This window comes from Trichoplusia ni, chromosome 4 (assembly GCF_003590095.1).
Source record: "Trichoplusia ni isolate ovarian cell line Hi5 chromosome 4, tn1, whole genome shotgun sequence".
Taxonomy (NCBI): domain Eukaryota; kingdom Metazoa; phylum Arthropoda; class Insecta; order Lepidoptera; family Noctuidae; genus Trichoplusia; species Trichoplusia ni.
The window spans coordinates 17,134,688-17,161,952 of NC_039481.1; the positions used below are offsets into that span (position 1 = coordinate 17,134,688).

Below are 27,265 nucleotides of genomic sequence, written 5' to 3' on the forward strand. Positions count from 1 at the left end.
AGACTCGAATACAAGTAGTACCAAGCGGGCCACCTTTAGACAAAAACACTTAACGTATTTTCACTAACAAGTCTTCTTGGTATCACGTATACAGTACAGCCCTAACTCGTAAACCTCTCAAACAGCTGCGGCGTCGCAGGAAATTGCCACTATCTCCTAATACAGCCCCTCCTTGCCCCCCCAGCCCCCTACGTAGGGGAACTAATGTCTCGCGGAAAGTACAAACTGAAATAAACTGCTGAACTACAGACAACTTGATTATGTGTTTATGTGTCTTTCAGAGGTAAACCTGTGTGTAATATTATAAAGGTAAAACTTATTATGAAGACAGTCAATGCAACATTAAAGTCGAAGTTTGCCTTGCATTTTGCACCTACAATGTTGCCAATTGTCAACTGATGAATGCCGCCGAGTTTTTCCAAAGAGTCGATCGCGTTAACGTTACTAGTCATTATAACAGTTGTGTCTAACTCGCACTAGGCGATCTGGCCGCCGCCGGCTGATAAAAAAAAAATCACCCACAAATATATTGTAAGTAATTAGAGTGGTCATAGCTGATGTCAGTGTCTTGTGGTATAGCTACACGGGAGCTCCATAATTTACTTCACGAGATTACGTTTGTCCATATTTTAAGAGAGTTAAACCTTTTTAGATCTGAGCTCAAAACTAATTTTATTAGGAAAAAGAGCATTTTATTAGGAGATTGAAATTCCAATTCCAAGAGAAACGTGCAGGGTTCTAATTAGTACAATGTTTTGGCGATATCTCGTCACTACGTTGACAGAGCTGTACTTCCCGACAACCCGACACGACCGCAAGCCGCCGCTCGCCAGATCCGTTCCTCTTGTCCCGACATCTGCCGCCACAACGCTAATTACACAGTGATTGACATTGCGGGCACAACGTACAAATGGATTTACAATGTTCAGTACAAGGGTCTAATAATTATATGTCCACGTTTTTCAGTTAACTATAATACGTAATCAAATGTTGCGGTGATTATAGTTATTAATAGAAGGCAAGTACTGTGTGTGTGTGTGTACAATATATGTATTTAACTTATGAAAAACTTGTTGGCCTTGAGAGAAATGAAGTATAGAACCTCAACTGTTTAATGTTAATTAATATATTAAACCCAGATAGAAAAAAACGAAGCTTTCAAAAACATCGTTCACAAACAATTCCAATGTCTAACTGAGCATAAATGTGTGGTCAACTACAATTGAACTTCAACTACACAACAGCTGTGTTCACCCCCACTAAAGCTGAGCTACATGATACAGCATACGTTAAAAGCTTGGTAAAGAGCTCACAACCGAGAAACTTAAATCAATAATGTAGCGGAGTTAAAACTTTTAAAACTATTTACATTCAGTTTAGCATCCCATGAATATAAGATCGCTTGAACTGTATCACGACCCGCTTAAGATAATTGTTCTGCTGCTTAATATTTGTCATTGAATATGTCGGAGATGATTATACGAATAAAGTGCTAAATCTTAATTAAAACCTCATTTGTGATAAATATTCCGCAACCTCATTCATGAGACCTGCATAGCTACTATTCGCGCCAATACTGGCAGGTTGGAAAATAGAAGCGCAAGATATTTGAATTAAGAATAGTAGATTGTAAGATTTAAGATGTCGTGACACTAATTGATTATTGCGTAAGATTAAAGTTAGTAATTATTGAGAGGTAGTTAGTGATAGAGATGTTAATATTGTGATATAGATTGTGTAAACAACCTAAATAATGTTAAATGACTGGACAGCGCAAGGCTGGGGAGTTTGTTGCGCCGTTTGTTTTCTCCAGCGCGCTTAGCAAGCGGTGACGGGTGGGCGTTGTTGGGAATATGTCCAGATAGGGCTAGGATTAAACGATAATGAGATAATGAGGCTTGAATATGTGTTTTATTGAATACCCTATCCCGATGTCGGCTATCCTAACACCCAAGCCGCCGACAAATATATATACAATCGTTTTAATCCAAATGCCTACTTGACTAGGGGCTTTACGAAGACCAAGTTGATATTTGTGATTAAATACAAACAATTAAGAGCAATACGCCTGTATTTGGGCATTTTTGTACTTATATATGCAGGTGCATACGACTAACTTTACCTTTAATTTTTAATACAGATTGCTAATACCGAATAATTCTGCCCAGTCGCATCTGATGAAGTATAAAACCTTAATAACTATTTGTTATTGTTCCAGCATGGGGCGAGTCCCTGCTGTCGCTGCCGCGGCGCTGGCTCAGCACCCAGGTGTATGGAGCCGACGACGAGGACTTCCAGGTAAACACCGCTTTCAGAACAAACACACTGACCACCTCATAGTCAATTGTTAATCTCAAATTCTGCATTACGAAGTAAAGAACAATTGATCTCAATTTTAAACAAAAAAAAAACATGCTTTAATGTTTTGGTAACATCTACAAGCACGTCGCAACTTACAAAACCAGAAATAAGCACCTCAAAGTTGTTACAAACGATGGCTTTCAGAAACATTTTAAAGAATCAGAAGCCTGACTGTAGTTTTGAATACGCGTGTTTATTGCAGAATGTCCAGTTGCCGAAGCTCCCGGTCCCGGAGCTGGAGACCACCATGGAGACGTACCTGGAGTTCGCGGCGGTGGTGGTGAGCCAGCAGGCGCTGGAGCACTCGCGCGGCCTGGTGCGGGGCTTCATGGAGGAGCTGGGCCCGCGCCTGCAGGAAATGCTGCTGGATAGGCAGAAGGAGATGGACAACTGGGTAAGCAGCTCCTGCTCATTTGGTTTTAGGAGGAATATTAGTTAGGGTAGCTTTTAAAGATATTTGCAGTTACTGTTTAAGAATGAGAAATCTCGATGCCTTAACTAAATTTAGACACGTAAAGAATAAATCGTAAATAAGACATCATTTTTAAGAATCATGATCTCAATCACGGTGAATCATTATTTTTCGTGATTCATTAGACATTGAACGCTGTGCAGGACGGATGAAAATCAAAACAAGCGCCGACGCCCTTATCGGGGCGATTAACGTTTTCCTTCATTACCCAAAACATAGTTACGTGAACGTTATTGTTCTCTGCAATTGGCCTCGCTCTGCCCCACCAACATGACGCCTATACAACTACCTACTTAAAATGAAAATCAAAACTATAATTCTTCTGTGTCTTATAACTCAAGTGCTTCAAAATCATGGATTGGTGCAACTTAAAACATCGTTATCTACCAGTGACAGCCCCTTGTTGATGAAGATTCTGCAATCTGTTGATGCCGCGACTAGTGACGAGCATTTACTCGATGTAACGATAAAACTCTTGAAGAGTCTGTGTGTCTGTATGCGCGAGACGCTAAAAGCCAAGGAAGAGAAGTTCACTGTAGACAACAGTTTATTGGAATTAACCGAATCAAGCAGCACCGACTGGAAAGTACTCGAACTTTATAGAAAAATTTACAACAACACGTGTTTCAATTTAAAACAAGAACTAATTAATCGAAACCATCAAACGAGAGTCGATGAAGAAACATACTTAAATCACTCCAACTGTGGCAAGGATGAGAGAAATAATACTCATGATGTACCAGTCGTCAGCCATGAACCTGAACCGATCGAAAAAAACACGTCCTTGTCCAAACTGCAGCAGATATTATTTAAGGCATTAATACAAACGAAACACTTGCACAAGTATACCTTAAAAAGGTATAATTTATACGGCAAAGGTAACCCTCATATGCGTAGTACATTAAAGCATAATATTATTGTTATACTAACTCTACATCCTGAATCAAATGGAACACTATCGATAAAGCCTAGCGTCCCTGAAGAAGACGTTACTGAGACGCTTTATACTACCGCTCCCATTGATATCGATATAATAGACACAAAGTACGATAAGAAAGGAGATGACATCGCGAAACCGGAAACTCTTTCCGATTGTAATTTACAATCACTCTACATTTTTTTAGCAGTAAGTGACAAGCATAATCTTACGAATGTATTCAAGATTATTAGGAAACACGACTACGTAAAAATATATATAGAAATACACATGGAACTGAACCATACAGATTATATTAACACTTGTTGTGATAATGGTACGCTGATTTCTCAGTGCAATAAGGATTTCATAAATAACTCAGACGTGAAAGCGACGGTTAAACCTGAAGTAAAAAATATCAATACGACAGATCAAAAGAACCTAGTGCGAAGTTATAGAAACACAATTACAAAAATAAAACATCTAGTAAACCTCTACGAGAAGACTAAGCTGCGGCCAAGCGAGGCTGATACCAATGACATCGAAAAAAGCCAAAACAATGTGGAAAATTTAAATTCGGAAAAATTGTCTTCTTCACAAAACAATCAAATAAAGAACAATGAAAATGACATCAACCAACTAGTGTCAAATTCAGACGACCCTTTAAAACTAGGTGAAGTAACTCGTGCGATTTTGCTTTTGAATAACTTTGTGTCTAAACAAACTACTAAAAGAAATACTAATCAAGATCTTAATAACAAGACGAGGGATAATCGAATACCCAGCGATTTGTGGCAGAATCCGGTGTCAACAATAGGACAAGATGTAACAACCCCATTCATCTCATATTCCACGGATCATAAACTAATAAGTTCTGATTTAACAAAATATACAGAAGAATTAGACAATTTATTAAAATCAACTACAACAGAATGGAGTTCAGATGTTAAATTAAATACTGCTACAAATTTTCCATCAGTCTTGGGTACATCAGAGGCACTAAAGGATGTATTACGGTCCAATATGAATCAAGAATTTGTTGATAATCATGCCGATACAATTGATACAACTGAACCGGACCATCACAGTTTTGAAATAAGTAATCAGTTTACTAAAGTTTTGCAAAATGCGAGTGCTGATGCACAATCTAACACAACAATAACATATCGGTCTCAAGCCATAACTTCTTCTTTATTACTAAATACAAATGAAGTCAACATTGAAGAAACAACCCAGATACATGATTCTACAAGAAATAATCTTAGGTTAAAGATGCAGTCTGATTATTTGCAAGATAAACAAAATACCATTGACTATGAAATGAACGAAATGAGCCAAATACCGCAGTTGATAACCGATAGTCTAGAAACTAACTTGGGCACAGAACAATCCTACTTTAAAACTGCAATTGTGAATGAGTATAGTCGTGCTGCAGACTTGAACTCTATAGAATTACAAGAGGTTACTACATCTACGGAAAACAATATTCCAAGAGAGTTAATGAATGCCTATAAACAAAAACGTTTAACATCATTGCTTGAAACTACGAATAGTAGTACACCACAATACCTAGATGCGGAACAAGGGAGCAACAAAGTTCTATCGCATAAAATAGGATCTGATAATGATCTCAGTAGAAACTACATAAACAAAACTGAAAACAATCTTCCGTTGAAAAATTCAAGTACTGTTCCTATTAATGGAACGAAAATGTACGACTACAATGGACCAATATATGTATCTCAGGGATCCTCAAAATACTTAGACGATGATTTTTCGACAATACCACCGATGCACGAAATAGCACAACCAAATTCATTTAAAACGAATGAGATATTTATAAGAACTGACAACGAATCAAGCTCCTTTAACAAAGAAAATTCGACAGATATCCCAAATTTAACAACGACGGTAAAAGGTTCAACCCAAAATGTTATTAATCAAATTGAAGCCTACAACGATGTTACTTCTGACGTTTTATCTAATTTCATTGAAAAATTCAAGCCTTACAATGATTTCGATAATAGCATTACAAACAGAAATATGTTAATAACCGTTATTCCAACTGATCATAGCATTGAGTCCGAGTTTGCAATAATGCCAAATTCCACTACCATCACGAACCAGGTTTTATTTATTTCTAAGTCCATAAGTCAGGAAATTAAACCTGAACACGAAAACCTAATTATTAACAACATTACAACTACGAAAAAAACGAACATAACAAATAATGAAGAAATAACTCGAAACACAACGCCAAAATTGAGTGCATCTGAAACTGAAGTCGAATCTTTTACGATGTCGATAGGTAATCTTCAACAATTTAAAGAAAGTGGTCCTAAACCGACTGAAGAAAATATAGAGGCGAGACCTCTAAATACTGCAATCAATGATAATGTGCTCTCTGACAACGAACAAGTTAAACCACTTCTAGTTGTAAGCAATAACACGAAAATGAATCAAACAACTCAATACAAACAAGGCCATGAAACTGACTATTCAGAAATTGAAGATGAAACAGCAAATAAAGTTATTAACCCTGATTTAAAACTAACGGGAAATTATTCAAATACTTTTCCGGTTAATAAAAGACATGAGGAAAATAATATCACTAGCAACCCTAATCAAAGCGATACTGATAAGTTCAGTTCAGAAATACAAAAGCGAAATGACATGAATGTTAATACTTATCCCAAATATCCAATCAGAAAGTCGAGAATTAGTTACAATGTTGTCGAAATTATCAGTGACAATCAATCAGTAAAACTGGACGTGGAAAATAATAAACTAATCCAAACAAATGCCACTTCAAAGATTTTGGCAACAGTAAATAAGTCTGTCGATGCACCGGTAACAACAAAAGATACCTCTACTAATGCCCAAACAACAAACAACTTATTAGTCACTAGTTCAAAGGAATACTCTTTAGGAGAATTTATGGACCAAAAACAGATGACCACTGTAAAAGTTGTATCTGCAAATATTTTTCATGACACATCAACACATTCGCCTCTTTCACAGACGATTAAAAATCAAAATCGTCCACTTATCGACTTAGCAACTTTCGAGCCAGCATTAGACAATGTCTTATCAATACCTTATGAAGAAGTAAATGTAAATCAAATAAGTACCTGGACACCATCAACAACAAAACCGTTATCAAGAGTATTAACACGCGCAACTTTAAAGGCGGACAGTATCGCGCCGAATCAAATTAAAAACAATCAATCTTTTATGAACTCATCACGAAATGTGGCTGAATCAAATTTAGAAACGGTTACTATTCAGTACAAAATAACGGATACATATATTCCAACGGATGAAAATTCAACACAAATAATAAGTAATTTTGAAAATACTGACAACACAGAGAGTTTCAAGGAAACGGATAAGGTAGATCAATATGCGGCATTAGCTCCACATCAAGCACTAAATAAATCCGATACAAGGCTACCTCAAACAGAAGAACATGAAGCCAAGAAATCAGATAACAATTACATCGAAAATAGTTCAATTTGTAATTTTACAGTTGAGTTTCAGCCGCTAACAGATGTGATCGATATAAATGGTACGCTTAAGAAAAGTGAAGCTATCCTTCAAAACGAAGTTGAAACTTTAAAACACAAATCAAACATAAAAACTGAAAATCCTGTTACATTTGAATTTAATGTAAAAGTCGGGTTAGAAGCCAGTGAAAATGGAATACAATTTTCAGTGTCGGAAAGCGATAAACAAAATTTAGGAATGGCAAGTAATAAAAATTTAGATATAATATCAAATGCATCTACGGCACCAGTGAGTTCAATCCTTTCACAAGAAACATCAGCAGATGAAAATGATAGTTTGGAATTATCAGCCACACATCTTAATGAATTGATTGATTTAATCGATTCAAACAAACCTCAGACCAATGACATAATTTTCTTTAACACGAATGTTACCAGAAAATCCAATGTATTTAAGAATGAAAGTAAAAATCTAAACGAAATGAATTCTTTCATTGATAACTTATCTAGAAATTTACCAGTAAAGATAACAAATGCTAAAAAACAAAACGCCGAAATTTCTTCGTTTGAAAATAAAAATATAAAAACCACACATCAGCAAACAGCTAAAAATAATAAAAATATAAACACCACCTTCAGAGCTCTAACTGTCGAAAATAGTACTCGTAAATTCAAACACCGAAGTATGATTCCTGGTATACTAACACAGGAAGTTGGTATAGATACAATGAAAGATTTGTATGAAGGTCATATCGGAGAATTTAAAGATAGTCTCACGAACAACACTGAGAGCGTTAAAAATTTGCTTGGAATGAAAGAACTTCTTGAATTAAAAGAAAGTGAAAGGTTCCGTAATAGTACCAAGTTCAATAAAGATGTTTTTAGTAATACGAATGATGACTTCAGTTTTAAAACATTCGATGATTCAGTCACAGTTAAACGACCAAATAAAACAAAGGTCAGGAATAAAACGTTAAAAAAATTACTTAACAAGTTACTTAAAGGCAGAAAATTAAGTAAATCGCAGTTGGCCAAGATAAGTGAATTGCTAAAAAGAAATGCTACTTCTCCTTTAAAACCAACGAAAACCATTTTCAAAAAAGATAAACGACTGAAAACATCTTCTAAAAATCTGACTGATGTAGCGACGGTAAATATGCCATTTTCAAAAAAACAAATCGCTCTTAATTTATCAGAAACCGTTTCTACTATCAACATACCTACATTAATGTCTGAAAAATATTCAAGTAATTACACAGCAGCACATTTTGCTGGTACAAACACATCAATCGCCCCCAATGGGCAGATAGATAAACTAGCAACTGACGTTCCTAACGTATCTCACACCGATGTTATTCATAATAGACGTTTGATAAGCTCGCCATATACTGAAAACACCGTACGGAGCGAAGTAATACGAGAGCCAACTCAATTTCAACCATTAGAAATATCTCAAAATTTGTTGCCGGAACCAAAGCACATTCTTGATGAAACAAGTGAAGCCACAAATTTCACTGCAATAAAACATGTAAACGACAACCATTATCAAAATGAAACAATTAAGAGACCCAGTAATATAACAAGTGGAAATATGTTTTGGGGTATGAAGCTTGATGACTTAAGAGATTTCGAAAACCCAACTAACCACAACGAAAATACAATGCATCTAAATATATCTGGATCTTTTAATAACATGCAAATTGGAAAAGGCGTTAATACTTTAGCAGTCCAAAATGACACAAGACGAAAAAACAGTTTTACGGCATTAATTAGTGAACGGAAAACGGTTAAGGATTTAATACGCGTTTCTTCTAAAAACAATGTTAGTTTAATAAGAAATACGATCATTGATACAGAGACTTTCCTAACCAATAAACAAAAAGCCAACAGCAAGAAAGAAAAAAGAAACCATATTTAACTATTAACATTAACGTCCCGTATTCAGCTATCGATAAGGATTCCAAATTTAAACCTGGTGTTCCCGAGGTACTCACGAGAAATGTAGTCAGTGACTACTTAGGAAATAACTATACGATACATGACAAGTCTACTAATGTACCAATATTAAAACATAACGAAAATTTGAAAAAAATGATAATGCACAAATTGAAACAAGAAATTAACAAAAGAACTAAAAGTTCAATAACTGTTTCTTCAACACCGAAATTATTGAAAAACACGTTAACATCTGAAGAAAAAAGGGATTTTATGGAGGACACTTTGGGAACCACCAGTTCTATTGGTTTGAAGCAGAGCGGTGTAAATTTCGAAGAAATTTTAGAAAATATAAACCAAGTCCAAGACAATGTAGACAAGTTCATTCTTACTCTAAATGATTCAACTCCTATGAAAAAATACTTAAACGAAACAACATCGTATACTAAAAGACTCAACAACAAAAACAGTAAATACAGTGATCATAAACCTGAAAAAATCACACCAGTCCACACAATAAATAATCAAGCAGATTTTTCAAACCCTAGTACTAAAGGAAATCTATTATTTGATGGTAATTTGAACGAATCTGAATCGATGATTAATGAATTTGATGAAAAAATCTTAGCTGAAACATCTACGTCTACAATAAATAGTGTTTCCCCGGAAAATAAGGAAATTCAAACAACTATTAAAATCAATACTGATACTGATTCAACGAATAAAAACGGACTACGTCTTGCAGAAATTTTAGATACGCTAAATGACGTTCAGGACAATGTGGATGATTTCATTCTCACAATAAATGATACCGATGTCACAAATGAATATTTTAACAAGAGCAGTTTAAAACATGTATCAATTTCAACGAAACCTCAAGCCACTGACAGTGAGCCCATGATTAGAAGATATGTTTTACCAGAGACACGCATCACGAACTCTACGGAGCCATTACCTCCTAAAGTAAAAAATGTAATAAATACCACAGAATCGGTTAACACCTCGGATAACAGATACAATTCGGAAGTTGAGTTATTAGATGAATTAGAAGACATAATGGTCCAAAATAATGAATACACTACATTATCGTACAGTAATGTTAATTCATCAGCTACTAGCACAGTTCCAAAAAGTCTTGATGATGTAGCAATAATAACAGAGAGATCTAGTGTTAATCTAGATAATGAAATAAAAAAACGATTAATGGCAATTCCATTTTCTTTAGGTGAGAGCAGTTTTAAGTATACTTTTAATAATGAATCAACAGAAGAAAATAAAGAATTAAAAAATATCACAGTATTGCCACATTCCGCTACAGTCACGAATCAAGATCAAGTATCAAGCTCAACTAAAGAGGAAAATCTGTTGCAAGCTAAACAAAAAACAAACAATACTGATATCTACATTGACACAACGATACGTTTTATGCATGAAGTTACAACGCTTCCTAATTTTGTGAGGGGTCCCCTAAAAGGGCAATTTAATGAAACGCTCAAAACAAATCAAATTAGTGTAACAACAAACATCGTACGTGAATCTACACCAAACATGTATCACGTAAACACCAAGTTTACAGAGAATTCTAACGAATATTTTAAAGAGACCGATACCAGTATCATTACCACAGCAAGTGAATATACAACTGAAATGAATTACAGAAATAATAATGTTACAGAGCAATTGACTAAAGAGAAGACAACACCAAATCCTAAAAGTCAAACACAATTTAAGAACAATCAAATCAAAAAATCAACAATATATTCTCAAGTAAGTAAAGAGTTTCTATTAACTAAAGGAACTCAGTCGGAGTTTTATAAAGTAAATACACCGTTCAACGAGTTATATTCTCAAACACCATTATACAGTACAAGTGATATGCCTGAAGTAGCAATGACACACAATAATAACACGAATTACTTAACAGAGAAATATACTGTCGATATTTTGTTAAATTCAAACATTTTGGCTACATCAGTCTTTAACAAAATAAATGTATCGTCACCAGTAACTATTGGGAATTATCTCAATTACAAAGAAAATAATACTGAAAGCTCTACAACTAAAGAGGATATAGTGACCAATAGTTTAAATGTTTTCCAAAATTTGACTGAATTACATGAAGAAAAAATGCAAGCTCATAACAAAACTAATAACTTCAAAGTACACTATTTTGAACATACTACTTTACAAAATCCCTACAGTCAAATTACGCATGATTACGATAATGAAAGCTTCGTATCAAAACCATTTTCAAGCAAAAAATATGGAATGGCAAGCGATATGACTACTGATGCTTTAACAAGATTTACAGAAAAAGATGTGACTGAAGATAACTATGTCGACACAACAGAATCTAAGTTTACAACTAGAACTCTAGCGCAAGAAGTTAATGACTTTCATCAAGAAACAACGGGAACTAAGGATACAAACGACAATATAATTAGCCAATATGATAACACGAGCATGAAAAATCACGAAACAGAAGCCATTCCTGATCTCCATGAAACTTCTTCCGTATCTGAAACTATATCAATAGGAGATTCTTCGCAAACAAATGAAATAACAACTGAATATTTAACTAAATTTGATGAAGTATCAAGTACTACAGATAACAAAGAAAACATAATTAGCAACGGACTAACTGCAAATCTTTACCATTCGACTACTAAACGATCAGAACCAGATAAAAAGTTAATCTTGGAATATTCTCAACATAAGTCTGCAATTAACATGAATATTACATCTTCTCGCTTGTCAGGTAAAAATAATGCACACCATCCTAATCTGCAGAGTGAGCTAACCTTTTCTACAAACGAAACATTTGGCGATATTGCAGGCAAATTACATTTCCATAACCGCAACAAAGTAACAAGTGTTTCCCGGATAAGTTCATACTATGATACTTTAAATAAAGATAACAACACATATCAAGCTCAATTAACTGTTAATACGACTAAAGTAAAAAACCTGTATAAAATTGAAGAAGTAACTGAAATAAGTCAACAGTCTCCCATAGCCGCTACTGGAAAAGTAACACCAACAACAATCATGGTATTCAATATATCAAGTACATTTTTAATAAACGATAAAAGTTCAACTAACCCGACACAAGTAATGAAAGATGAGGACAGTGTTTCCTATTTGGAAACATTCAGAGACCAAGATTATGATAAATTTAGTGATTATATAGATACAAGTAACGAAACTCAAAAAATAATAACAAATAAACAAGAGATCCCGCCCAAAGCATCAGTTATAGATTCAATATTAATTAAAGAAAATATAAATAAGTTTGCCTCAAGAAATTTTACAGAAAATAAATTGAAAGCTGTCAACTCAGAGGTTTTGTCTAATGTAAAGATCGCTATACAGCCAAATATAAAATCTGACGTAAATAAAAGTGAAGGAGTAGCATTGTCTTCAATTGATGCTATCCCTACTGTAGAGACTGCAACAATAATATTCGATAGGACTTTTAATAAAACCTCAGGGGTTAAAGACAAAAATATTTCTGCTGACAGCTCCAAGGGCATTCCTAACAATACCTTCAATAAACCAAATTATTTAGAAGTAGGATCACTACTTTCTCCTCTCATACTGACCACGAAAGAAAAAGATGCTTTACATTTAGAGGACTTGCTCAATAACGATGACGAGCAATCAAAAATACCTACCACATCCGAAATGCTCTTCAATAATAATATGAGTAGTTCAACAACTATTCAATCAAGTGTCAACTCGCATACTTTACCAATCAAAAGCTCAAATAAAAAGGATCAAGCAAAAGACAAGCCAGAACATGAACTGAACAAAGAAATCAATAGAACGCTCAATGTTCTTCCAACGGGAACCGGCTTAGTTACTTATACAATTAAAAATAATATAAAAAACGTATCAAAGGAAATGTTTAAAGACGGCATAACAAAGAAGCAAGAGAAATCGACAGCGACTCCATCAACGGATAGAAAATCGTCACCTTACACGCATTTGATTCCGGTTGTCACAGAGCCAGCAACAGTTAGTGAAAAGGATACTGATGAGACAAACGAATATTTTAATAAAACAGTCACTGACCAATTTGGCGGATTGACGTCTTTGGACCAGATATATACTATTGGCACTCCTTATGGAGAAACAACAACTGAAGAACGAAACTTTTCCAAAATTGATTTATCGTTTTCACAATTATTACCAAGTACATCAACAAAAGCCTATGATGTAAAGAACACGACTTACTCATCATTTGGGTTACACAACTTTACAAGTGTTAAATTAGTGCAAATGACAGAGACAACCTTAGAAGATACTGAAAACCACTTACCATCATCAGAGACTCAGAAAACAGACATCATGATAAAAATACCCACAAATAATAATAATAAGATTAACTTAAATGAAAACATATACACGGAAAATAATTTAGAAAAAGACAAATATTCCCAGAAAAAGGCTTTGGGATCACCCGGCTTTGGAGATATTTCAACTTTAAGGGGACCAGAATATGATTACAATAATGACCAATACATAACAAGTAAAAATCGTACCCATACGGATGATTTAATGGATGGAATCAACGAACTTGATACAACGACACTTTTTAGTTACTATGAAGACTCAAGTGACGAACACTCAGAACATCAAAACAATCAAGCTTATAATGAATCGAACCCTATTTCGACAGGAACATACCAAAACTACCAATCGAAATCCGATATAGACAACGGGTCGCCCCTTACAAAAAATGCTACAAATAACATACTTCTTATGCTAACGACAAAAACGCCTGAAGATAGCGAAAACGATATGGATGTCATTCTATCCACCCAGAAAACTACGAGAATTCCAATGAAATTGGAACCTGTCGACACGACTATGATAGGTTCTAAAATTTACCTTTTAGACCCATATACAATGCAAAACATTCTAACTCGGGGCGTTGATAAAAACAAAGAGCAATTGAAATATTCAACGGACAACATATTTATGGCGTACACGACATTAAATATGCATACTGATAATAATAACAGAAAAGAAAAAACTGATTTCATAGAGAACATCACCAGTTTAAGTGAGGGTAGAGTTACTACGTTAAGTTTGGTGCCTGTCGAAACACAAATTAATAGCTTTACAAACAGTTTCGAACTAAGCAAATCTAAAAGCAGCAAGCAGGACGTTGTAGAGAGCACTACACAAATGTTTAATATTTATACGAACCCATCAGATACCATTAACTCTTATACCCAACTATTCAGTCAAAATGTGAACGAGAAAAAACTTACTGAGAATACGTCTCCTTCATACAATATATCACATGCAAATAATGGATTTAATTCAATAGCAATAAGTAAAAATAATAAAACTAACATAAATTTTGCACTTAAAATTGGCACAGCAGACAAAAACATTTCATATATTTACACACCTAAATTATCCAAAATAAAAGTCACCAAACTTAAACCAATATCAACAACGTATAAAAGTAAGAATTCACATAAAGATGACAAATATTTTGGTGCAAACAGCAAAGTTATTGATGATAAAGCAAAAAATAAGTTTGTAAAAAACGTGGAAGATGCTATCACTAGCAATTTGCAAGAACTTTTATCCAATGTTCAGAATGGCAAGCTGAGGGAAGAAAAAGGTGTTAATATATTCAGTTCACGCATACATAGACCAAGTGCTGTACGAGCTTCTCCAGCTGCAGTAACAAAAAGTATAAGATATAACACATACAGACCAACTACAAAGGAAGATCTTGAATTGCTTAAATTTGACAGTCAACCTATATTTAACACAGTCATGTATAAAAAGATTTACGAAAAACCACATTATCAATCTCAAGGGCTCAATAAATCGTGCAATCATTTAAAAAGTCTTAAAAAAACATTCAGTTCTGAAACTGAATTCATAGCTGCCCTAAAAGCAGCCAATTGCACAGAACAAACAATGACACACAATCAAAAAACTTATTTAGGTTTCCCAAAAAAATTAACAAAAAATGTACGTTTGACATCAAAAACTACTAATAATGAAGCCACCAACGGTACACTAATGAGTTTGCCTTTAATGGAACTTAATACTGAAACTGGTTATAAACATCAAATTACGAGAGAAATAAATAGAAAACCACCATTATTAAACTTTTACACAAATTCCCAGTCAAAGCTCGTTCCTGGAAATAAATTACTTATGAATAGCAAAACCATGGCTGATGATGAAAAAAGTAACAAGAACAATTCGCCATTTCCAAGAGTTAATCAAAATAAACGTCTCCTGATTAATGGCCAACCAAACTCAGACAATACCCTAGCAATACTTTCTGATTCTAATGAAGAAATGGCTACTGGAAAGACAGTGCTGAGTCATAATGAAGAGATTCGGTCAAAACTGAAAATCAATCAAAATTTATCGACTAATAATTTTTCTGAATTCAATGCTGATTCATTCGAGTTAATTAAAGACACTGCTTTACCTAAAAATAAAGAATATTCAGATCCGGTATTTGATTTAACTAGTAACATATTTCCTGATAGAGGAGAAAATAAAAATTTACTCTCAATAATGGATTTCAATATAAGTGGGTCACCTATTAAATTTGTAAATACGAATTCAGCTTCAGTGTTTGATACAATCGCTCATAAAAAGCCAAGTATTGATACGAAAAAAGTTGTGATACCAACGGATTCCGGAAATTTTAAAGAAGTTCCACAGAATAAAAACAATTTATTTCCAATAACAGATTTGAATATCAGTACTATATCATTCAAAGATAGTCAAGATACACAGCCGTTACTTGAATTCTTTAAGAATTCTCATCAAACCATATCAAAAAGTACAAAATTACCTCAAAACTTAATAGAAAATAGTGCTGTTTCACACGGTGAATATTTACTTCCAATGTTGCAATTGAATACAAACACTACGCCAATTAAAGACAATCAAGACAACACATATTCATATAAATCTTACGGATTTTTAAGAAACTTCCAAGAAAGCATTAAAACGAATAATAGCACCAACGTTAATTTGTTACCACAAAAAAGAGACGGCACGAATTTGCTTCCCATAGTTAGCTCTAAGATCAGTGCACCGCAGGCTGAAAACGATTTGGATGCATTTTTTAACGTGCCTGTCGGACTAGTTAGAGCACCCGTCCATGAACAAGCAGCCAAAATAAAATTAGACCCGAATTATGTAGAAAATATGAATTATTTTTTCCAAAACGAATACAGTAATAATTTTGTTCAAATGGCGGATTATAACTCTGATCCTGGGAAACAAAAAAATACAAATTTATTAAGCTCATCTGGATTTCAAGAAAATCCTCAACGCACTATGGTAATAAATAGCGTTTTTGTCCCGAATAAAGAAACAAGCAAACATTACTTTCCAATAGACGAAAACGGTGAACATTTTCCGGCCGTTGTGACTCCAACGCAGGGTAACATTACTAATTTGCGTCAAGTTCCGGAACACAAAACCGCCCAAGAAACCTTAGGGATAAACAGAAATTTAGTTTCTCAAACAAAAGAAACAGAATATTTACTGCCAACTGTAGAATTTAATAATATTGCTCCAATTGCCATTAAAAACAGAAGCTTAACGGTGTCACAATCGCCAGTGGTGGAAAGTAAACAAAACTTTCACCCGGAGAAGGAAGTCCACATGAATGTATTTAAACACAAGGTGGATAATGAGGGTTTGTTTCCCACCAATTTACAATCCTCGTATGGATTTCAAGGAAATTCCCCTCAAATTAAAGGTATTAATAATTTTTCCACTCAAAATAAAAAAGACAACCACTATTTCCCATTAAGTGAAGATGTATCACCCGTGGTTGTAAACGTATCATCAACGCAAGGTAATAATAACAAGTTGTATCCATCAACTGCACATCATAAAAATCCGCAACAAACTCTTGGAATAAATAAAAATCTAGTTTTGCAAAAAGGAGGAAGGGAGCATTTACTGTCAACTGTAGACTTTGAAGATAATTCTCGATACAAGATTACGCACAAAAATCCTCAAGAAGTTTCGATAAAAAATCAAAAGATGGTAGAACAAAACATGCATCCAACCAAAGAAGTACACATGAATTTGTTTACGCACAAAAAGGATACGGGTGGTTTGTTTCCTACCAATTTACGACCCTCGTTTGGATTTGAAGGAATGCCCTTCAAAGATGTACCCGTTGGAAGCAACAGTGGTTTCGTTCAAAGCAAAAAAGAAAACAAACATTACTTTCCGCTAAATGAAAACAGTGAAAATGTATCACCCTTAATAGTAAGTGTAACTTCGAGGCAAGATAATATCAATAATTTGCATACATCATCTATGTATCATAATAATCCATATCAGAATAAACTTAATACAAATTATATTCCACAAAAAGGAGTCAGTGAAAACTTACTTCCAAATTTTGATTTTAATTCTATTGCTCTAAGGGAGAACAAAAATTCACATCCATACACACCTAAAGAAGTCCAAACGAATTTATTCATGCCGAGAAAGGAAAACAGGGATCCGATCCAATTTAATGTAAGTGTTTCTCCAAATTTACAACTTCAAAATGGGAAATTAGCAACTGAAGAAAATAGAATTTTATTGCCAAAAAAAGAAGTCAATAGTAACGTGTTCACCCACTTACAAGACAATGGGGATTTACTTCCCATGTTAACATTGAATGACAGCACAGCTTCAGTTAAAAATACTGTTACAAATTCAAATATTATTGATTTTTTGAAAAATGCTCAACTACCTAAAAGTGAGAGACACACACATAAAGATAATAATGTGAATACACCTAAGATTGAATATAAATTTAATGTAGCTCCAACAAAAGACACCAATTCAAATCGACCGACTGGAGCCCTCAAAAGTATCCAACACACTGTTGAAATACCCAAACCTTTGTTACCACAAAAAGAAGTAAAAAATAATGTGTTCTTACATAAGGAAGACAACGGAAGCTTATTTGAAATACACACAGATCCGGTAAAAAAATCGATCACAAAGCCACGCGCACCCGTTGAACCACATAAAACACGTCAACATATTGTAGTTGAAAAGAATAAAAAGCCACCTTTCAATGACATTCCCAAAAATACAGTTCCAGGTGTTAACAGCAACAGAAACTTACATAAAAATATAGTAAACAAAAATATCAAACAAATGAATTTCAATAAAGGTTCGCTTCTGAGTCCATTCGGAAAACTAAATTCTTTTGCCTCAAAAATTGTACCTCCGCCTAAAGTGCCAATAAAGCCAATGAAAAGAATGAAATTAGGAAACAGAAGAATGGAAGTCATGACGATGAATACACAAGATTTCTTTTCACAGCATCGGTTTGTTACAAGCCGGAACCTATTTAAAAATAGGCCTGCTATTAACAGACCTGTCACGTCATTTCCAAGACACACTATTTTGAGACCTAAATTCGATACTATCGATAAATCCAGAGTTAAATATAAAGTGCGACCTAAACCATTAATTATGAAACATACCGACAGTATGTTTGGAGACCACTTCGATACCGTGAAACAAAACAAGCCATCAAATTCAGATAAAAATATTGTCCCAAGAATTGGATTGATTTCAAGAAAATCAAGAATAAACAATGTCATAGATCGACCAATATGGCGTACGACCGAGAAGCCAAAATTCTTTAAAGACAGGATAGATTCAATTCGGAACTACTTATATAATTCTGAGTTCGTGAAGGCAACGGAAAAAACTGTGCTGCTAGACCACATGGTGGGCAAGCGCGTGTCCTCGGAGGAGGGGCGGCCCGCGGCGCCGCGCAGGCAAGACGGCGACGGCTCCACCACGCAGGAGCCCAACACACCGAGGCCAAGGAGAACCATTTTTTTTTTAAGTCCAACTTTATCTTATAATCAATATTTTTAAGTTTTTGTAAGAATTCAATATATGTTCTAAGTGATATATTGTCTTGTTTTATTTAATTTCTAAATAAATTATCAAGGTTATAGTAGGAAGATTTAACGATTTGTGTATTGTTGTAACTGCGACATGCCTCAGACTGTATCTCATAATGCTCGTATACTTTGTGAGTGAAATAATGGAGAACTAACTCCTTTATGTAAGGCTGTGCTCTATGAAGCTAATACATGCATTCAGTTTCTTAACATATTGTTTTTAGTATAATTTCAACGATTCCAACTATTTATTTACTACAAAATACCTGAGTCAGGTAGTTGAAAATGTCCGGTATCCCCGTCCTACTTACTGTTCGGCTAGTCGCGAAAAAGACGCCACCGAAACTGTTTGCGATGTGCCGTAGGTTCGATCCCCGCATATGAAAAATCATTTTTATGGTCTACAATTGCGCATTGAAACAAGGCCCTATTTCGGTAGTGTGGATCTCGTAGGTCCATCAGCTAATCCACGCTCTCAACTAAAAGGGTCTGAAATTGTTGTAACGATTTGCACCACAAAACCCTCTCTATTCCCCGTCTCTCTCTAGCCAGGGAAGAGATGAGCTGGCTTTTATTCAAAACGTCAATTTGATGATAAATATTTGTCAGGTGACGGACTGGTGGCTGGACGACATGTACCTGAGGGTGCGGCTGCCGCTGCCCATCAACTCCAACCCGGGGATGGTGTTCCCTCGCCGGCACTTCGCTAAGATGGAGGAGGTGGCCGACCTGGGCGCGCTCTTCATTGACGACCTGCTGGATTACAAGGAGATGCTGGACAGGTTAGGGAAATACAGAAGTGAAAGTATTATTGGACAAACGGCAAAGTGCGAGTCGTAACGTATGAGCAGAAACTAACATTAAATGTTGTTTGATAGGGGTGAGCTGCCCCTGGAGCGCGCGACTAGCCGCGAGAAGGGCCAGCCGCTGTGCATGGAGCAGTTCTACCGGCTTCTGGGAGTGTGCCGCATCCCCGAGGTGGGCCGCGACCGCCTGGAGCTGCCGCGCGCGCCCCCCGCCGCCGCTGAGGACGGGGAGGAACTCGTCGTAGTGGCCTGCAGGAACTATGTGAGTTACATGATAGACACTTAGACACTAACTTAAGCATAGCCATAAAGAATTGGCTCAGATAACATATTTATTGAGAAATGTGTGTTTTATGGAGATTAATTTGCGATCCAATAATTTAGTGACCTAAAAATTTTAAACAAAGGTAAATTTAACTAACTTACAACCTGGATTAAATGTAACTATGAATTAGAAGTTTAAAGTGAAATGACTATCAAAGTATTAAAGACCTAAAAATATAAATATCTATAGACACAGACAGATCTCTCACACAATAATTGTTTTTCGTTATCAAACTTATATAATTAAATCACTCAGAAACTGCGGCTCCCTAGTATAATAATATTTCTATACAAAAATGATATTACGCGAAGACTCGTTGAGTAAACCCAACGTAACAAGTTTAACTCCATTATTGGGGAGCGGGACCTTAACTGAGTTAGCACTTAGACGTGCTGCGGTGCACTTCATCACTTAAGCACAAAACTTAGTTAACAAAACGTCCACAAATATGAATAACTTATTATACTGTGGTCGAAATTTATATTTGTTGCATTCGGCTGGTCTATGCGGCAAACATTGTTTGTAAACTAAATATGATTCTGTATAAACGGGCTGCAGGTGTCAAGCAATAAACATACTAATTAAGTATTAATTGAAAGCTACTAATTAGAATAGAAGCTGGTGCTTTATTGCTCCTTTGTTTGTTTGTTGTTCATACAAAAAGCAATTTTGTGATTCATGCTTAAAGGATGTTCCTGCAGGTGGAAAAGGCTATTTGATACTTGTTTTACATATTGATTATGTCTAAGTAGTTATTCTGTTCAGCCCATTACATTTTGGTGCAAAACAATGTATATTCATAACGAAGCCAAATTTATAAATCATTAATTAGATAGAACGCTTCTTCAATGTGAAAATCTTGTAATTTCCCTTAGTGGTGTAAGTAATCCAATGTGGTGGATAGGTCTCGCAGCGCGGTAATCAGTGGTGAGCTCCCATTGTGTTGTTATCGGCGTGAGAACGACGCGATTGGCCGATCGCGAGTGATACGAGCCCATTTACAAGAAACATGAATTAAACTTCCTGCCGAGAGGACGAAATGAACGGAAAAAGTAAAACATGACCAAAAGAACAATGCTTCAGTTTTTTCCTTTTGTCATCCTTTACAATTTTGACTGATTTTCATTTCTGTTAAAAAATTTACTTCGTTTCTAATTAATAGTTTTTGCAAAACATAACTCAGTCTCACGAACACACGAAATCACTTAAGCCATTTTGTCTAATTGTAAACATCAAATCAATTCAAGTATGACAATTTTGTAAAGAGGGAGAGTTTGTGAAATAAGTGAAATTTTAATACTGGATTCATCTTATCAGTCAGTAGGTATTATAGGCTACGTAAGTGGACCAATACCTAACGAGGTGGTTACGGTTGAGCTAGTTTATGACAATTTAGTATGTTGTCTGCCCCCTATGTCAACGACTGCTCTGATGTACGTACACTTTTAGGCACTTTGAAGTCTTTACCTTTAGATATTGCTAGTAATTTTAGTAACAGTAATTGAAATTGTCCCAGTTCTACCCGATCCCGGTGAAGGCGGCGGACCGCGGGCGGCTGACGGCGGGCGAGATGCAGGCGCAGCTGCTGCACGCCATGGTGGACGCGGCCGGCGCACCCCCTGCGCCCCGCGTGGGCCTGCTCACCTCCATGAACAGGGACCAGTGGGCGCGCGCCAGGGAACAACTCATTAAAGGTATTGCAGGACTTCAGACATCCTACTATTTTGTCTTTCAGTAATATGGTTCCGGCTTTATTCGGCTCGAGCACTTTTCGATTTATTTTCGTTTCTTGTAATGGTTATGTAAAAATAATTCCAGGAATCATTTTTAGATAACCATTCTACCAACCTTCGTTGTATCTAAATTCCAAAACACAAGTGCTTTAGCAACTTACTTTGGGTTCAGAACAATGTATGTGATGTTGTCCCCATTTATTTATACTAGATATATTTTTTTATAATCAGAAAAAAGCGGTACGTAACTTGACTTGACAACAGGAGATTTTTTGGGGATTATCTTTTAATTTTCTTAGCGAAGGAGTCTATGCTGTGTTAAAAACTGCAAAGTGCTGCCAGGCGAAGCATTAGTTACCCAACACAGACTGATTGTTTTGGAGGCCAAATTTAGTGTCTCGCCCAAAATCAGGAAACACCGACCCCCCCCAAAGACACGATGGCGTATGTTACAGAAGGAAGAATGTGCTACTATGTTTAGGAATCAAGTTGTGGATAAGATGACGGAAATGAGTGAGATGGAAGGAAAATCTGTGAATGAATGCTGGAGTGAGATGGCAAAGTGTATAAGAGAAAGCGCAAAAGACGTATGTGGAGAGTCAAAAGGTAAAGGTTTGATAGACAGGGATACATGGTGGTGGAATGAAGAGGTACAAAACGTCCTTAAAGAAAAAAAGGCCGCGTTTAAAGAATGGCAAGGGGTAGAAATTATGAATGCAAGTTTGAAAGATGAGAAAAAGGCACTTTACAATGAATGCAAGAAGAGAGCAAAGAAGGCGGTAGCAGTTGCCAGGGCTAGGGCGCAGGAGAGGTTATACGAAACTCTAGATAGCCCTATTGGCCAAAAGGTACTCTACCGAATTACAAAAGAGAGAGAAAGACGAGCAAGAGATGTAATACATATGAAATGCATGAAAGATGAGTGTGGAGATTTATTATGTGAAGATGACAAAATAAAAGAGCGATGGAAGGTGTATTTTGAAAAACTTATGAACGAAGAGAATGGCTGGAATGGTATACTTCAAGAGGCACAGGTTAATAAGGGATTGGTAAGAGAAATTAGCATGGAGGAAGTAATGACAGCAGTTAAAGGCATGAAAGATGGTAAGGCTTTGGGACCGGATGAAATACCAGGTGAAGTATGGAAGGTGCTAAAGTATGAAGGATATGTGTGGCTGACTTTGTTCTTCAATAAGTTGTTGCATGAAGAAGACATCCCACAAGAATGGTGTACCAGCTCGCTAGTGCCCATCTTCAAAATAAAGGGGATGTTCAAGATTGCAACAACTATAGGGGGATAAAGCTCATGTCACATACTATGAAAGTATGGGAAAAGGTGTTAGAGAAAAGATTGAGAGAAGAGAGTGAGATTACTGAAAACCAGTTTGGTTTCATGCCAGGTCGAGGGACAATGGATGCCATCTTTGCACTTCGTCAACTGTGCGAGAAGTACAGACGTGTGCACAAGAACTTGCACATGGTATTCATTGACCTCGAGAAAGCTTATGATAGGGTGCCTCGTGAAGTGTTATGGTGGGCTATGAAAGAGAAAGGTGTGCCTGGAAAGTATGTGGAGTTAATTCGTGCTATGTACAGGCAATCTTGTACATACGTCCGATCGTCTGCTGGCAACTCCGACCAGTTCAGTGTGGCAGTGGGCTTGCACCAAGGGTCGGCATTAAGCCCTTACCTCTTCCTGCTGATTATGGATGCCCTTACGGCAGACATACAGGAAGAGGCACCCTGGTGCATGCTGTTTGCCGATGACATTGTTCTGGTTGGGGAAAATGGACCCGAGATCCAGAGCAGATTGGAGGTGTGGCAACAGAAGCTGGAGAGTGTGGGCTTGAAAATCAGCAGAACAAAGACAGAATACATGTTCTGCGATTTCGGCGGTCTCTCCAGTCCTGAAGCTATAAAGCTTGATGGTGTGCGCCTTCCAGTCTGCTCCGACTTCCGGTATCTTGGTTCATTCATTCAGAGCGATGGCGAAATAGATCGGGCGGTTAAGCACCGAATTAACGCAGGATGGATGAAATGGCGGCAGGTAACGGGAACGATTTGTGACCCCCACATTCCCCTTAAATTTAAGGGGAAGATCTATAAGACCATTGTCAGACCTGCTGTCTTGTATGGATCAGAGTGCTGGGCGACAAAAGGGATGAATGAAAGACAATTGCATGCAGCAGAGATGAGAATGTTAAGAGGAATGTGTGGTGTTACGAGAGCGGATAGAGTAAGAAATGAGTATATAAGGGGAAGTTTGAAAGTGGCACCGGTTACAGAGAAACTACGTGGTAACCGGCTGTCATGGTATGGGCATGTTATGCGGAGGAATGAAAATCATGTGGTAAGGAAAGCGTTAAGCATGGATGTGGATGGATATAGGGGAAGAGGACGACCAAAGAAACGATGGATGGATTGTGTGAAAGACGATATGGCTGTAAAGTGTGTTTCTTGTGAGATGACGGCCGATAGGAAGGTATGGAAGAAGATGACATGTTGCGCCGACCCCAAATAAAATAATTGGGATAAGGGCAGGGGAATGATGATGATCTTTTAATTTTCTTTTCCAATAACACTAAGAAATGTGCTTTAGATGTATTTTTATGTCTTAGATGAGACGAACCGCATGAACATGGAGCTGATCTCGCGCGCGCTGTGCATCCTGTGCCTGGACGAGGCGGGCGGGGACCGCGCCGACACCGACGCGGACACCAACGCCATGCTGCGCGCCATGCACGGCGCTGGCACCCGACACCACTCCGCCAACAGGTGGTTCGACAAGACCGTGCAGGTGAGGGGGGGACTTGTGGACACATCGAAGATTATATGTCTTGATTGTGAGCGGAGTTATTAATAATCGTTTAATGCTCTAATTGACCGTGGCCTTGTCTCAGCCGGCTTCAAGTACGAGGTTATTTTCAGAAGAAAATGATAATAAAATAAAGCATCTATACAAAATATTGGAATGGCTCGTACTCTAATCTACATTTGCGTTGGTGAGCAGTTGATCATCTCGTCGGACGGCACGGTGGGCATGTGCTACGAGCACAGCGCGGCGGAGGGCGTGGCGGTGGTGCGGCTGGCGGAGCGCGCGCTGGCCCGCGCGGAGGTGGCGGCCCGGCCCGCGCCGCCGCCCGCGCTGCTGCCCGCGCCGCAGGCCATGCGCTGGAGCGTGGCCGGCGACGTGCAGCGGGCCATCGACCAGGCCGCCAGGGACCTCGACCGGTAACAACCTCTGGCTACAGCTAAATCAATGTCTCATATAGGAGTCCATAATATTTACCCATCAAAAAATGTTTACCACTTAAGCCTATATGGTGGAATGCAATAAAGAATTAAGTACGTTACAGTATTCTATGTTACGACGCTAGCTGAATTTTAATAAAACATTGTGGCCTTTTTTTGCTAGGCGGGGAAATACTGATAATTTTGTTCGCAGGGCTATTGCCGATCTGGACCACAAGGTGTACACATATCGCAACTACGGACGCGAGTTCATGAAGTCCTGCCGCACCAGTCCCGACGTCTACATCCAGCTGGCGTTGCAGTATGCCTACTACAAGTAAGTGCTGACTTAAAAGCCGAATATGAAGGGTTCCAATAAAAAACATCGGCAAGATAAGTGGACTATAAAAGTGTACTCTGGCAGGATGTACGGTTACCTGGTAACCACATACGAGTCGGCCTCTCTGCGACGCTTCCGCAACGGTCGCGTGGACAACATCCGCTCGGCGCACGGCGCGGCGCTGGCGTGGGCCGCCGCCATGTGCACCGCCGAGACGCCGCCGCTCAGCGACGCCGGCGACGACGGACAGAAGAAGGTTTCTTTCAATTTGTATGGGGTGAGAATTTTGTTTTGGAAATGGATGACGCTTCACACCTCGAACAGCGATGAATCCAACATACAAAGTGAACATACGACCATTTACCGAGCACCAATTCAAACCCCGATCTGATTACTTTCTATACCTGTATCTTCACATCACTCAAAATCAATCACAAAAGATTCATCTTTACGATTAATGAACTTAACTTCACACTACCGAAGGTTCGCCTGGCACATACATTTTCCTTATCTGCCTAACGAAACTACTATATACTCTTCACTTCTACATTTTGCAACTAAGTATTGCAAAATAATAATGCAACACCTCACACAGGAGCAAAAGAAACTGGAGCTATTCGAAGAGGCGGCTCGTAAGCAGACGTCCATCATGGAGGCGAACATCCTGGGCAAGGGGCTGGACAACCACCTGCTGGGGCTGCGCGAGGCGGCGCGCGAGACCCTCGGCGAGCTGCCGCCAGTGTTCTCTGATAGCACCTACAAACAGATGATCGAGTTCAAGCTCAGCACTAGTCAGGTAGGAGAGATCAAGACTATTTCTTCTATACATACCTTTGTATGTTCTATATATCTGTTAATTTATCAATCTATCGCAGGTGGCCACCACGACTGACGGCACGTTTATGGGCTACGGTGCGGTCTGCCCCGACGGCTACGGCTGCAGCTACAACCCCAAGAAGGATTCCATCATCTTCTGCATATCCTCCTTCACGTCCTCGAGCGTCACCAACACAGAAGCCTTCAGGCAGTCGCTAGAAGAAGCCCTCGACTCCATGAAACTGATGTTCCAAGCGCGTAAGCCAGACAATTGAGAAGGTTAGCTAGAACTCTTGGTAGGATCCCGTTCAATAGATGGCACCAGCACTGGTATGATTTAAATGTGAAAAGGCACTGTAGGTTTGGTGTTTTAGACAAAAGAAAGAATTATGCCTAAAGAAATAACAACGGTACATCCCTCAATACCCTTTACAAGCAAGTCGTGGATGAAGAAAAGTATTATTATGAAACCCCTTTTAAGTTACTTAAATTGACTTAAAATTATATTTGGGATTAATCTAGTGTGGTATTATATAAAATGATATGTATGCCTGCGAAGCACTATTCAATGATCTATACTTACAGATCACACAATTATTGTAAGAAATATTTCTTTTCTAAATATTTACAACTATCCTTTTGTTGATTATTCTTAATTAAATATTTATATAATAAGTATATATCAGATTATATTGATGTTAAATATTGTAAGGAAACTGAAACATATCAATGTATGTCCTTTTAATGGCAAAGACTATGATCTCAATTATATACATATCTACATTTATTATAGTTGTATAAACATTGTTCAATATTGTATAAATTTTAATAAAGGTTTTGTAGAGCCTGGATGTCTAGGACACGGAACTTGAGATCAGACTTCAAAGCT

At 37.2% G+C, this 27,265-nt stretch overlaps 2 protein-coding genes across 2 annotated transcripts; both read left to right on the forward strand.

Annotated features, from left to right (window-relative positions):
• Positions 1-2,477: 2,477 nt before the first annotated feature.
• LOC113493189 (choline O-acetyltransferase) lies at positions 2,478-26,816 on the forward strand. The gene is given in 9 exon segments (XM_026871038.1): positions 2,478-2,755; positions 19,735-19,907; positions 20,004-20,193; positions 21,773-21,950; positions 24,608-24,786; positions 25,000-25,220; positions 25,405-25,557; positions 25,645-26,356; positions 26,436-26,816. Coding segments are annotated over 9 exon segments (2,283 nt in total). The 5' UTR covers positions 2,478-2,494; the 3' UTR covers positions 26,652-26,816.
• On the forward strand, positions 13,332-19,446 carry LOC113493351. Its single transcript, XM_026871288.1, has one exon. The coding sequence runs from the start codon at positions 13,472-13,474 to the stop codon at positions 19,094-19,096; it is 5,625 nt and encodes a 1,874-aa protein (XP_026727089.1). The 5' UTR covers positions 13,332-13,471; the 3' UTR covers positions 19,097-19,446.
• Positions 26,817-27,265: the final 449 nt, after the last annotated feature.

Bases quoted from the DNA above. Each gene is read 5' to 3' on its own strand.
- LOC113493351 (XM_026871288.1), top strand. From the start codon at position 13,472: ATGACAGAGACAACCTTAGAAGATACTGAAAACCACTTACCATCATCA.